At 38.0% G+C, this 14,957-nt stretch overlaps 1 protein-coding gene and 1 long non-coding RNA gene across 2 annotated transcripts; both read left to right on the top strand.

Moving 5' to 3' along the window:
- Positions 1 to 448: 448 nt before the first annotated feature.
- On the top strand, positions 449 to 1,168 carry LOC311257164. The gene is made up of 3 exons (XR_014622591.1): positions 449 to 570; positions 742 to 999; positions 1,097 to 1,168. It is a non-coding gene; the product is annotated as an uncharacterized lncRNA (long non-coding RNA).
- A 3,077-nt stretch (positions 1,169 to 4,245) lies between these two features.
- On the top strand, positions 4,246 to 12,785 carry LOC311256929 (uncharacterized protein; the record flags this gene model as incomplete). Its single annotated transcript, XM_084352341.1, has 6 exons — positions 4,246 to 4,310; positions 5,550 to 5,870; positions 11,598 to 11,855; positions 11,947 to 12,159; positions 12,299 to 12,394; positions 12,598 to 12,785. Exons 1-6 carry the CDS (start codon positions 4,262 to 4,264, stop codon positions 12,783 to 12,785), a joined length of 1,125 nt encoding a protein of 374 aa, XP_084208467.1. The 5' UTR covers positions 4,246 to 4,261.
- Positions 12,786 to 14,957: the final 2,172 nt, after the last annotated feature.

Below are 14,957 nucleotides of genomic sequence, written 5' to 3'. Positions count from 1 at the left end.
GACAAGACACCCCTCACCGCGGTGTGACAAGTGACAACTTATTTTATCTGTAAAATGAATGTTGTACCTCAAAACTGTACTTTAGTGAATGTACTTAGTTTCTTTCCACCACTGGTCACAGGCCTGTGCCAGAGAGCTGCAGCAACCTCACTGTTTCTGTAGTTTTGACTGTGTCTCAATGTTATTTCTTTTTTGGAAGTTAAAGGATCAACATTGTTAACTTTATTTCATCTTCTGTTTTAAAATGTCCAGGTGTGGAAACCTACTGTGATGGCAGAATAAATGGAGCTCAGTGTTATGGAGCTTTGGGAGGAACTGTGGTCCTCCGGCTGATGGACAGCGCCTCAGAAATAAGAAGATACCAATGGCTCAAAAACAAAACAGTAATACTCATTGGGAGAAAGACTCTGATTCAGTCTAATCTGTTAGAAAACAGATCCTCATTTACTTCCAGTGATGGAACATTTAGGATCAATAACCTGAGCAGGACTGATGGTGGCGAATATACTCTGATAAGCTTTGATTCAAGAGGACGACAAGAGCATCGGATTCTACAGTTGAACATTCAAGGTAAATAACTTTTTTTGCTTATTGAGGAAATAAGTAACATTGATCAACATAAATGCTTTGACTGAACAAAATATATATATATCTGTATTTGTGTCTGTTCTGTGTCAGAAACTGTACAGAATGACCAAGATTGTGTTAATATCAAAAGTGATGTGAGTGTGTTTCCTTCAGCTCCTGTGTCCTCTGTCCTGCTGGTCTCTGAGTGTCTGTCCCAGGGAGAGATGAGGGTGTCCTGCTCCTCTGAGGGAGGGGACAGTCCTCAGTACAGCTGGACTCTGGATGGACACACACTGACAGACGCTCAGCTCCTCTCTGGAAATAAAGACAGTAACAACATCACTCTGAGACAAAACGTCTCAGGACAACTGGTCTGCTCAGTCAACAACCACGTCAGTAGAGTCTCGAAGGAAGAGACGATATCTACCTGTGGTGAGTGAGAACATGATGAACAATAATCTTTAATCATAATTAAAACACTGATTCTGACACTCAGTGCATTAGTGATTGGTCTGTTTATTTTCTATAGGCTTCATATTCATTGACTGCATCTCCTGTGGGACACACATATCACAGTGGGTGTTTGAGGCCAATAACACCCTGTGTATTGAGTCAAGACCAGCCCCTACCTTGACTACTGAGGGTAAGGAGCCTGGCATCACATTGTCAAATACTCCAGTTAAGCCACCACCAGCCCTGACCATGATCACAGAAACAGAGGCGTCCACTGTGGTTAAGGAGAGTAACATCATAATGTCCATAAAAATCTCCACTCACTAATCAAAGTGTTGCTTCCTCCAGCAGAGATGACCCATGGTACTTAAGTGAAAATCCACTCCTGATTTTGTGTCTCTTTATCTGAACAGATCACTCCCTGCTCATATGTGGTTTGCGAACAGCTGTGGTGATTCTGATATTAATCGGGATCGCCGTCTATTTCGTCTGGAAGAAGAAGAAATACGAGAAAGCTGAAGTCTCTGCCGTCCCTGAAGAGATGGACTATGAGAACTCTGTTGTGATGGTTGAAATGAGAAGTTCTGCATCTGAACTTTAACTTTCTGGCTCAACATCTCAGTGTCGCCTCTCAGCTGTTGGCTCTGTGTCTTTAAGGATGTGCAAATATGGTTTAGAGAGGAAATTCTCTTCTGCTTTTTATTCTTAATAAATTCACCACTTAGCAGTTCACAGACAACTTCCCATGATAAGTGTCTGTGAGTGTTTTCTGCATTTGCGTCACTGTGAAAGCTCTGATAGAACAAATGTTATGTGTTGTGACCCTAGTTCTGTGATCAGTGGAGTGGAGCCATTGACTTGATATATTTTTGATTTTTTTGTTTATGTTTTGGTTTTGTATCGGTACTTGTCTTATGTTATCCTGTATATTGTAAAAATGGTGATTTTGCACCCAAAGCATGTCTTTAATATTGTCTATTAAAGCCCAAACTGTCATTTCACACCATGAGATTTACTGGCATATTCACAAAATGTGATTCAAGTCATTCAGTCGGACTAATTTCATATCAAAATAATATTTTTGTGTTTTTGTGATCTGTTTTGCTTTGCTTTGTTTACAAACAGTAACAATGTAAGTTTTTTCTTGTTTGTACTGTCTTCATTACCTGTCAATCATTTTAGGTCAGCTGTCTTTTTGTTGAGATTTTGATCATGAACCGCTTTAATAAAACAGTCTGGCTTTCTCTACATTAATTGTTTTTTGCTGTAGATGCGATGTCAGCAATGTTTTAATGTCTTAGCTTTAATGAAGAGTTGCCAGTAGAGGGTCACAAACTTTAACAAGTTAAACGAGAGGAAGGCATGAGGATCTATTCAGATGAACTTCAAACCAGGGACATTACAGAGAAACAGCTTCAGTCCGTTGAGAGCCAACAGCACAATGTAAGCGTGTATATTTTTGTACCTTGGGTGTATTTCTGTTGTAAAAGAGGAACTGAATTAATCAGTTAAGTTGAAAAAACTACTTCCTTGTTAAGTAGTGAATGACACCACAACTACCAGTCAAACCAACAATTACATAAAACAACATGGTCACAAAGCTTTTATCATGAAGTCTGACTTCACAGTTTACTGATAATCACACTTGTTTTAAGACGGCTTCTTAACAATTCACTCATGTTTATGAATGAGCAGCCAAGATGTTGAACAGTTGTCATCAAAATCTAGTTTGATGGCAGAATATTGCTTTGTTCAGTCAGTAAATGCTGGAGATACGGCATAACATCACGCCTCTTTGTTTTCACCTTGTTGATATATGACTCGGACAGAAGACAAAGCAATAATCCTCTGACTGTAGACGGGTTTTGTTAAAGGAATAAAAAAGTTTAAAAGTTTTACCTGCACTTTGTTTTCAGACTCCACACTGGTTGTAAACATCAGCATATAACTGAAAAGAAATTCAAACAATTAGATTAACATATGATAATGTTTCAAAGCATATAAGACATTAACATCCAGTCATACTGTTCAATGAGGAACTGGTTGGCTGCAATATTCTGCTTCCTTTAACGTGTTGTGGAAAACAAGAGAAACATCACTGTGATGTCTGAGGATGTCGTGTGAGCTTTGACTGTTTGAAGTAGTCCAGTATTGAAACAGACAAATAAAACATGAGCCCTGATGATGATACTGAGACTTCACTGTGTTCAACAGACTTCAGGTGGGGATGGATGTATCCTCCGTCTGCCTGAAATACCTTTATGTCGGCATGACGATGGTCTTTGGACCAAAAGGTTCAATAATAAAGTTTTTCACAGAGGTAGTGACCCGATAAGTCTACAGGACTTTCTGGTTTACAAGATATGTATGATAATTAAAGCTGGGTGACCTCAAAGTGAAAATGGATGTAAAGCAAAACAATAGAAACATTTTTCTGATGTTACATCACATGATTTCTGAGCATTCAACCTGAATTCATCTTGTTTCACTATTTCAGATGGTTTGATGTTGTGCAAAGCTCAGTGACTGACTAAACAAAATGGCTGCAACTGAGGAATAGTTTTATATAAGAAGCTGAAACTTCACAATTACATGATTTGTTTCTGAGACTGAGATATTTTTGATATACTTTAATTTTAATTACATGATGAGCCTCTGAAACGAAATGTTGTTCAGTGTTCATTTGTTGCTCACAGAGTGACAATAAAATCTGTCTCAGTCTAAGTCTCTAAGTGTAAAGCTCAAAGGACACAACAAGATATTTCATATGAGAAGAAATCAGCTTGTCAAGCAGTTGACGTGTTGTTTCTGAGAATTTTAGTGTTCATAACTTTGCAAGTACTGACCACATTAACTCAGCTTCCTCTTTCACCTCCAACTGCAATATCTTAAGAACACCCTGCGTGACTGACTGTTTATATTCGTCTGACAACTAGACAAAATGGCTGCAACTGAGGAATAGTTTTATATAAGAAGCTTAAACTGGACAATTACATGAGTTGTTTCTGAGACTTTTAGAGTTGATCATTTTGCAAGTAATGACCACATTAACTCAGCTTCCTCTTTCACCCCCAAAGTGTCCTTTTTTATAACACCCTGTGTTGGCCGTAGTTTTCACGCCTTTTTATCTGAAACTGATTATGTCATCTTCTTTTTCTTCTTCCTCTTTTTCAGAGACCCTTCAGACAGCTCAGTTTAAGAGCAGTTGACTGGATCAACAGAGGCTGAACATTGAGGAGACATGGACGCTGTTATTGGACTGTTGCTGATGCTGCTGGGAGTCTCTCATGGTGAGATGTTGAACTTTTTAATTTGACACATTTTATGTAGCTGTGGGATCAAAAATGTTCCAATATAAATGCCACCAAACACTGACATATTCTTTAAAAAAAGTTGCTCTTCAATTGGCTGACATACCGTAGATCTTTGCTACTGACAAAAAACCTTTCATGGTGCAGTCGTTCCCAGTTGGTGTGCCATGAGGCAAGTCCAGGTGTGCTGTGGGATTTTGTTAAAGCCATACATCATTTTTGCAATATATGACTATACAACAAATAATGTTTATGTGTTAAATGTATATCAGTACTCCCCTAAAAATTTCTTTAAAAAGCCAGATGGTCTCTAGTTTCCTTCACACAACATGCCTGAATTCACTATTAACTGTTAATCTGAACAATGTATGATGTTGTATATGGTATCATTATAATCACTGAGCATCAAAACATTAGGGGTAGACGTTGCATTTCTGTGTCAGGTTGTTTGGTACAGGAGATATAATACAATACATAATTCAGTTATGGTGGAAAGTAAAATGACCATCATGGCTGCCACGCGACATTTTTGCAATGGCTCCACATCTGAAAATGTTCAGGGCCCCAAAGTGTATAACTGTACCAAGTTTCATGCTTTTATGATAAAGTGATTTTTTGACATATCACCTGAAGTATCTAGTTTCCTTTTTTTCTTCTTTTAACTGTTAATCTGAACAATATATGATGTAGTATATAGTATCATTGTAATCCTTGAGCAGGGGTAGACATCTGCTTTTCTATGTTATCATGTTTGGTTCAGGAGATACAATGCAGAATACAAAATTCTGTTAGCCGCCATGGCTTCCACGTGGTGTTTTTGCAAATGTAAATGTAATTGTGTTATGTTTTTCTGAAAAAGTGAAAGATTTTTTCGTCTGTGCTTCAGTTTAGGCACAAAATCCACTTGGTTAGGGTGAGGAAAACATCATGGTTTACCCTAAAATACCTGTTTTGTTTGCCACTATCGCGGATGGTTTTTTTTGCCCTCCACCTCCTGATGTGAAAGTCTACTAATAAGCATTTAATGTGAATTTGATATGCCACGTCTGGTACAAATGTCAACCTTGGACGTAGCTGTGGTTTGCAAGAATGTTATCTGCTAACATTATATCCAGACTACCGGGCTGACATATTTGTCAATGGTGCCTTGTCATTCATTTTGTTGAAATCAAAGGATCAAAATTGTTGACCTTTTTCATCTTTTTTCCAATTTTCCAGGTGTGGAAACCTACTGTGATGGCAGACAGGACGGAGCTCAGTGTTATGGAGCTTTGGGAGGAACTGTGGTCCTCCGGCTGATGGACAGCGCCTCAGAAATATTTAGATACACGTGGTCAAACAAAACAAGAATGATACTGCATGGGAGAAAGAATTTGATTGTCTTTAATCTGTTAGAAACCAGATCCTCGTTTACTCCCAGTGATGGAACATTTAGGATCAACAACCTGAGCAGGACTGATGGTGGTGAATATACTCTGAAAAGTTTTGATTCATTTGGACGCAGCTCTGAGCCTCAGACTCTACAATTGACCATTCAAGGTAAATAACTTATTGAGGAAATAAGTAACATTGATCAACATAAACGCTTTGACTAAACTACTTATCTCTCATATTCTTCATATATCTGTATCTGTGTCTGTTCTGTATCAGAAACTGTACAGAATGACCAAGATTGTGTTAATATCAAAAGTGATGTGAGTGTGTTTCCTTCAGCTCCTGTGTCCTCTGTCCTGCTGATCTCTGAGTGTCTGTCCCAGGGAGAGATGATGGTGTCCTGCTCCTCTGAGGGAGGGGACAGTCCTCAGTACAGCTGGACTCTGGATGGACACACACTGACAGACGCTCAGCTCCTCTCTGGAAATAAAGACAGTACCATCATCATCCTGAGACAAGACGTCTCAGGACAACTGGTCTGCTCAGTCAGCAATCGAGTCAGTAGAGTCACAAAGGAAGAGATGATATCTACCTGTGGTGAGTGAGAACATGATGAACAATAACTTTATAATTAAAACACTGATTCTGACACTGTGCATCTGTTTATTTTCTATAGGCTTCATATTCATTGACTGCATCTCCAATGGGACGCACATATCACAGTGGGTGTTTGAAGCCAATAACACCCTGTGTACTGAGTCAATTGCAGGTAAGGAGACACACTCTATTTAAACTATTACTCGGCTAACTCTTCTGTCCCGTCACAGTGATAACTTGACATGTGATTGTTGTCTCTGGACAGTCTCTATCTGGACAGATAACTCCTGGCTCATACTTGGTTTGCGAGCAGCTGTAGTGATTCTTGTATTCAGTGGGATCGCCATCTATTTTGCTTGCAAGAAGAAGAAATACAAGACAGCTGAAGGCTCTGCTGTCCCTGAAGAGATGGACTATGAGAACGCTGTTGTGATGGTTGAAATGAGGAATTCCTCATCTGAACTTTAACTTCCTGAACCAACACCTCAGTGCCGCCTCTCACATTGCCCATGTGTCTTCATGGATGAAAATAGGGTTAAAAAATTGAAAATCTTTTCCGGTTTTATTCTTATCAAATTCACTCCTAACTGTAAAAGTTGACCCAAACAGCTGATGTGGCTCAATACAGTGCACAGTAGCTTAGCTTCCTTGCTAGTACTCCGGTCTGCTTATTCAGTCTGGGAACATGAAGATGAGGAATTATACACATGAGCTTCAAACCAAGAACCTTCGAAATAGCTTGAGTTAATGTACATTTTTATACCTAAAAATAAATCACAATCCACACTGGACCTAAAGACTATGACCTCCTGTTTGGCCATGTTTGTTTCTTGCAGCTGTTAACATTTATAGGATACTTTAATAAAACTATTTCAGAACTTGAACTCAACCGCTGCGTTTGCAGAACCTCTCGAACTTATGTATATAATTGAATGAACTGGATCAAATGAGTTATTTGGTGCAGCGACTTGCTTTAATGAGTGCTGTTTGGTTCTGCACTGTTATTAGGGATATAGATGTAATACTTGGTGCTACTAGCCTAAAAGTATATAGGCCAGCAAAGCTCACAGATGTATATTAGCTCAATCTGTCCATAGAAATGTTTTTTCTTTCAGTAGATATGTTTGTTACACGAGCAAGCAAGACAGTTCTTGGTTTTTATGTGTGGTATTTATCCCATGATCACAAGAAAACCTTAACGTGAGCTCAAGTTGCCTTGCCGTCTTGATTACATAAGAGTTTTGCAGATATGTTTTGTCCCTGTGTATTTCCAGGTAAACGAAGGTAAAATCACAATTTAAATAGATTTGAATTATAGCTTTTATTTTAGTGTTAAAGTTACTGTTAGTAACAGTTGTATAATCACAATATTACACTCGAGCGTGATGATGCAAGCGCACCCTCTTGTGTAATATTGCTTAAAGGGGCACTATGTAGTTTTGGAGAAGAAATTCAAACTCAGAATTTTAACATTTACAGTATTATTGAGGTAATAATACAAACTCAGAAATATTTATCTTTTCCATAACGTCCCTGAAGAGATGGACCATGAGAACTCTGTTATGATGGTTGAAATGAGAAGTTCTGCATCTGAAATGTAACTTTGTACAAACAACAAGGAACGAAGGTTATACATTGTGACCCTTGTTCTACTGCACAAGTCGAGCCTTCTGACTCTTTCAATCTTTATATTTTTCTTCAACAAGAAAAGTTGAAGTTTGGGGGATAAATAGCTGGACTAAATTAGCTCGCTTGAAAACACCTCAATCAGCTGAGGAAGCTACTTTTATGTTTGACATTTTGATCATGAATTGTACCGTTATCGACTGCTGAGACCTGAATAAAACTTCCAGACTCGACTGTTGTTTATGTGTAATTCTGTATTGAGTAAAACTGTCTGTTGAGAACAAGTGAACAATTTTGGAAAAATAATAATCAGTAAGAATTATTCATACAGCTGTTCCTGCCTTAAAAAGCTTTCATAAAATGCCTCTGCCTCGCTTGATATCGAGCGTTTATTGCTGCGAGTGCAATGTCTGCAGTTTAATATTTTGGGGCATTTTCCTTTAATGAGCTGCCAGTGGAGGGCGACAGACTCTAATGAGAGGACAGTCAGAGAGAGAGAGAGGAGGAAGACATGAGGATTTATAGCTAAGCTTCCAGTAACATTAAAGAGAAATAGCTCAAGCTCCAGACCTCTGAGGCCCAACAGCACGATGTGAATATAGCATATTTTGGCAACTTACGGCACTTTGTCACCTTTTCTTTTTCACATAGTTGATGATTCTGAGAAAAGACAAACTAACAGCTCTCAGACTGGTTGTTTATGTCAAAGGAATAAAGTGTAGAAACATCTGACATACTGCAACGACCCTTTTTATTCTAACGGGAACAATAAAGGCAACAACGGCATCTCTTCTTCCACTTTATCTCTGGGTTGACATCATGTCATAAATATACTACTGCTATTGTATTATAACTCCTCACTAAATATTTAATTTAACTGTTATCTGAAATATGTCTGTTTATTCCCATTATGCAAAATCCAATACAGAAATTTTATTTTACACATTTCTGTACAATATAGAACATACTTTAAATGAATATAATAATCAATATAATATATGATAATATAATATATAGTATTTATAAAATGTCACTGTCTAAATCTGAATTTGAAATGTGTGAATAATTGCCATGTGCTCAACAAGCTCTTACAATAATGACCTATCACTGCAAAATCTGGCAGAGTGAGCTAAGAAAATCAAGGAAACTAATTACATCAAAATTACCAAGTAAAGTAGACGTTTTAGCTCGTACAACTTACATTTATTTGTCTACTACACTTGATAATTCTGAGGTTACCCATTTCCTGACTTTTTTAAAGTAAAGTCAACTTTTAAAATTTACAGTGTGGTTGGGTCACAGGAAGTTTACGAGGTTAAGACAACGTCCCAGGTTGTGTATTTAGATCAAATTTAACTTAAATTTGATGCATGAAATGCTTATTTTGTTTTCTTTTGAACATCTGAGAAACGGCAGCTGTCAGTCTCAAATCCTCTTTTGGTACGAAGGAGGAATGTTTCCCTCTCTTCCACTCAGTCCATCACACCCATGTGGCCCTCTTGGTCTGGGCTGAAGGGGAAGTGAAACTGACATCACTTCCTTTTCTCCTTTCTGCCTATAAAAAGATGAATACAACAACGCTGCGTTTGGCCAGAGTTTTCACACAGTCTCCTCCGAGGTTCGTTACTTTTCAGGACACATTTCAGGTCGCTCAGTGGAGGATGTGCACGTTTGCCTTTGGATGAAGGAGAAAAGTTTGTCTGGAAGCTGCTGACTGGATCAACAGAGGCTGAACACTGAGGAGACATGAAAGTTGTGATTGGACTGTTGCTGATGCTGCTCAGAGTCTCTCATGGTGAGCTGCTGAACTAAGAACACCAATAATTACATGTTAATATTGGATTTGACACCATGTGTTAAAGTGATAAAGTGTTTTACAAGTTTAACTTTTTGCACTGCTATTAGTTTTAAGTGTCGTCATGAGCTCAGTACAGACATCTTCCTCAGTGTTGTGTAATGAAGCTCAAATACTGCCGGCTGGAAACGACCTGTTGGTTCTTAGAAATTACCACGTTTATTGATGAATTAAGATTTGAAACTTTGAGCTTTTCTGGTTTAGTAGCTTTTTGAAAAGATATATCTTGTATTTCCCAAGAGCAGGGTTAGGGCAATCAGTTCTACATGTGCAATTATCTCCTACAAATGAATCTATTGAATAATAGTTTTAGGATTAAAACACTTCATCCCCAACAGTTCAGATAATTAATGTATCCTGTACCCTGATTTTCTTCTTCTTTCTTCTCAATGACATTGTGTTATGTTATTTTAGTCTAATTAAGCCTAAGACTAAAGATGTTTTTATGGAAGAAAAAGTGACTTCGAATTGGCTCATTCTCTATATCTCCTGCATGATTTTCTACTTTTCCCCCAAATACAGCCTGAAATATAGTTTGGTATCACTGGAAAAGTTGATATATCTTGCGTGTGCAGAGGCACACCGCCAGGAGAGGCAAACCAGGCAAAGACATTTGGAGAAAGGGCCCTTGATTGCTATTTATATTGGCACATGTTGCAATGACAACTACAAAACCCCCTTAAACTTCCCATAAGGGCAATATACTGTGCACCACTGCCTCAAAATGTTTTATGTGTTGATCGTCACTAGTCGTATTATGTGAGTTATTTGCAATGTGACACCATTAAGGTTGTTATTTATTTAGGTTTTAACTGTTCTGGTTTTTAATGTTATTTATATTTGAAAATTCTGCTCATGTGAACACAGGAAATTATTTTCAAAAAAGGTTAGGAGTTCATACATTTTTGTTGGTGACACATTATATAACATAATGATAATCACTGGCCGGAGCGCCCCCGAGAAAACACTGAAGAATCAACACTGCCTGTGTAATTTAACACAAAATTCTGTAGGTGTGAAAAAAAAACACTGCATGAGTTTTCCAATGGACGGATGGGGTTTACTAAGTTAACTAAATGAAGAAATGAAAAATACTTCTGTTGGCTGAATCTTAACTGTTTTGTAGTCACAGACCTGTGAAAGTGTATGTGATAAAAGTCTGTTTTTATAGCGTGATCAGAGAGAGAGAAAACTTAACCACTATTATTTGCCTCAGATCAGTGTTTGCATTTGTCTAAAATATTGTCAGTGTCATTAAGTTTGTAGACATGAAATGATCAAATTTTGGGTTTTTGTGTTTTCAACATTTTCTTTTAAATGTCCAGGTGTGGAAACCAACTGTGATGGCAGAGTTAATCTGACTCAGTGTGATGGAGCTTTGGGAGGAACTGTGGTCCTCCGGCTGATGGACAGCACCTCAGAATTAAGAAGATACCAATGGTTCAAAAACAAAACAATAATACTCGATGGGAGAACGAATCAGATTGTGCCTAATACAATAAAAAACAGATCCTCATTTACTCCCAGTGATGGAACATTTAGGATCAATAACCTGAGCAGGACTGATGGTGGTGAATATACTTTAAAAAGCTTTGGTTTAACGGGACGACAATTAGAGCCTCTGATTCTACAGCTGAACATTCAAGGTAAATAACTTTCTTTTTTTAAGTAACCACACGTCATATTCTATTGCTAAACTACATATCTCTTATATTCTTCATATATTTGTATCTGTGTCTGTTCTGTATCAGAGACTGTACAGAATGACCAAGATTGAGTTAATATCAAAAGTGATGTGAGTGTGTTTCCTTCAGCTCCTGTGTCCTCTGTCCTGCTGGTCTCTGAGTGTCTGTCCCAGGGAGAGATGAGGGTGTCCTGCTCCTCTGATGGAGGGGACAGTCCTCAGTACAGCTGGACTCTGGATGGACACACACTGACAGACGCTCAGCTCCTCTCTGGAAATAAAGACAGTAACAACATCACTCTGAGACAAAACGTCTCAGGACAACTGGTCTGCTCAGTCAGCAACCACGTCAGTAGAGTCTCGAAGGAAGAGATGATATCTACCTGTGGTGAGTGAGAACATGATGAAAAATAACCTCATAATCACAACACTGATTCTGACACTCTGTGCATCAGTGATGATCTGTTTCTTTTCTATAGGCTTCATATTCATTGAATGCATCTCCAATGGGACGCAAATATCACAGTGGGTGTTTGAAGCCAATAACACCCTGTGTATTGAGTCAACCACAGCCCACACCTCGACCACTGAGGGTAAGGAGCCTGGCATCACAGTGTCAAATAAACCCTCCACTAATAACACAACCACCGGTCAAACTCAGCCCCCCCTCTTCACGGCTGACCACTGGTACAGTAAGTGAAACTAACTCAACTGCAGTGGATTCATTAAAAACATTTCCATTTTTATATCATTGTATGTCCTCATAAAAAGAAAAACTTGAAGTGAACCTTAAAGATCTGTGTGTCACTGTGTCTTTTTGTACTGAAACAGTTATGGCAGGCGTCCTGGCTGTGCTGGTAATTCTCCTCGTGGTCGGCGTGGCAATCGTTTGTGCTCATAAGAAACGGCAAAACAACAAACGCAAAGGTAGCAAACAAAACTTTAGTTTGACATTTTGGTTAACACACTTGCTTTCTTGTCAAGATTTAGATGAGAAGGTTGACACCACTTTATTCTCAGTAAGAATGCTTCCCAAAATGTCAAACTATCCTTTAAAAATCTAATGTACAGTCACTAAGCACATCCAGTCATTTAATATATATGTGCCACTTCTTCCTTTTACTTTACAGAAGAAGACGATGAACAGGAGCTGACATATGCTGATGTCAGGATCGTGCAGCGGCAGGGGAGGCATGCGCAGCAGAGAGCAGAGACGGGGGTGGAGTACGGCGAGGTCAAGTTTTCAGGGCGACCTCGGCAGGCTGCCCAACCAGCGGGAGATGATTGTGTGTACGCCATGGTCCGTAAAGACAGGTGATTCAGAGAGTTATTACAAAGACTGCACCACTGAAGGCAGATGGAGGAGGTGTTTCACCTTGATGAAAAATATATGTAAGCCACCAGCACATTGTAATAATAATAATAATAATAATAATCATAATCATAATATGTATGTATAATATGTTATTATTATTATTATTATTATTATTATTATTATTATTATTATTAGTGGGCATCAGAGTGTGGCTCGTTTTTATGGAATCATTTTTTTTGTGTATTTATCTTTTTTTTAACAAACATTTTTTTCGGTATCCAGAATGTTTTACTGTCTCCCTTTTTCTGTTCCACATGTTGTGCTTCTTATTTTTACTTGTTCCTAATTTATAAGCATATCTGCTTTTATTTCATTGTTCAAACATTGTAAACTTGCAATAATGACAGAAAGAATTTTAAGATGATTTTATTTACTTTATGAATAACTACATGTACAATACTTACAGGTTCTTCCTGGTATTTAGATTTAAGTACGGGGGAGTAACACTTTGGAAATTTAGAGGAAATTATACTGTATTTTGTAAGTTCTGGGTAACAACTTGTTACAGAGCCAAACAGTTGACAACAATGACATCCTGCGGTGCTGTAAGTTAATTATGATATAACCTATTTCTCTGTTATTATAGATAAAATCCAATAAGGAGAAAAACTTTTTGTATATTCTTATGTCATTTTTTACAGTCGTAAGTGCCTCTGGCAGGCAAGCTACACCCAAAGTACTGTGCACGTATAGGATTAACAAAGGAAGAACACTCGGTTATTAGATATATTTTAAAAATAGATCAAATCTATATAGGTCATATAGAAGGATCAGTGTTAAATTGAGACTGTTTCATAACTAGTTCAACTTTCCTTGTATTACATTTAAAAGAATGAAAATCCCCCTATAGCTATCAAGTTTAAGCTTGATCCACCTTCATATTTACCTGTGAGAAATATGACATCATAATAAACCTTACTTAGGGTACTGCAGGATGTCATTGTTGTCAGCTGTTTGGCTCTGTAACCAGTAGGTATCCAGTACTTACAAAATACTCACAGTATGATTTTTTTCTCCTTTCCTCTAAAATTTGTGTGTTACTCCCTCGTCACTCTGTACCCAAATTTAAGCACAAGTAGGAACCTGTAAGTTTTATATATGTACTTATTCATAAAATAGAATTACTCAGTCAGTTAAGCAAAGAATTACACAGTAAATGCCAGGAAGTTACACTGTAAGTTGTGGACTGTATTATGAAGTGCTGTTCTTTAGTGTTATTACTCTAAAATGATTGGTAGATATGAACATTTCCACAGTGCTCTGAAAATGTGACCTCAGTATGTTTATGCTGGTCCATCATCTGTGTTTACGTTTGATCTTAAATGGCTACTTTGTGTTAGTAATAAAGGTGCACCTGACCTAAATCTTTTTTTTTTTAATTAAACCAATGTGAATGCATCAGTTGAGGGTCTGAGTTTATCAAATAAACTAGCGAGACCGCTCTTGCATTTGTTGATTTATTGAATTATGCAGTGTGTGGGAGTTAATCTCACACTAAAACCTTGCTGGCTTCCTTTCGGTCTCCAGCCCAAAGATAAGTTGGTAGACAAATGTCTTGTCGCTCAGGAAGTTCACAGTGAGAATGAATTCGTTTCCATGATGTAAACACTTCTGCTTTCTCACATTCTCGCATGGGCGCTCAGTCTTACAACATTGGGTTTTGGTTGCGTGGTGTGATTCTTACCACTTACTTATCCCAGTGAGTTCAAACCATTTGTCCACACACTTCAATGCAATGATTTAAAAAAAAGTGTGAGTAAGTAAGTAAATTTCACAGCTATTTGTTATCTCTCAGAGTTGCCTGCAGCTTCAGCATATGCAGCTCTTCTGAAATTTGATCACACTTCCTCTTTTTTTAAACGTTTAATAAAAACAGAGCGTTCACAGCCAAAGGAGGAACACCATTTAAAAGAGCGTCTTCCTTTTTCTCCTTTACTGAAGGAAGGGGGAACTGAGAGGGACGACAACATGTAGAGCTTACTAAACTTGTTCGGTTCAAGAGGAAAGGGACCGAACAGCTTGTCAGATTCTGAATGTGAGATGTGCTTATCGTTAAACACCATCAGGTTTTCTATATTTAGTTTGATGCGTTTCCTATGACTTTGTGGCTTCCAC

The sequence above is a fragment of the Pagrus pagrus genome (assembly GCF_965226575.1).
Source record: "Pagrus pagrus genome assembly, chromosome: 5".
Classification (NCBI taxonomy): Eukaryota; Metazoa; Chordata; class Actinopteri; order Spariformes; family Sparidae; genus Pagrus; species Pagrus pagrus.
This window is presented reverse-complemented; position numbering and strand designations above follow the sequence as displayed.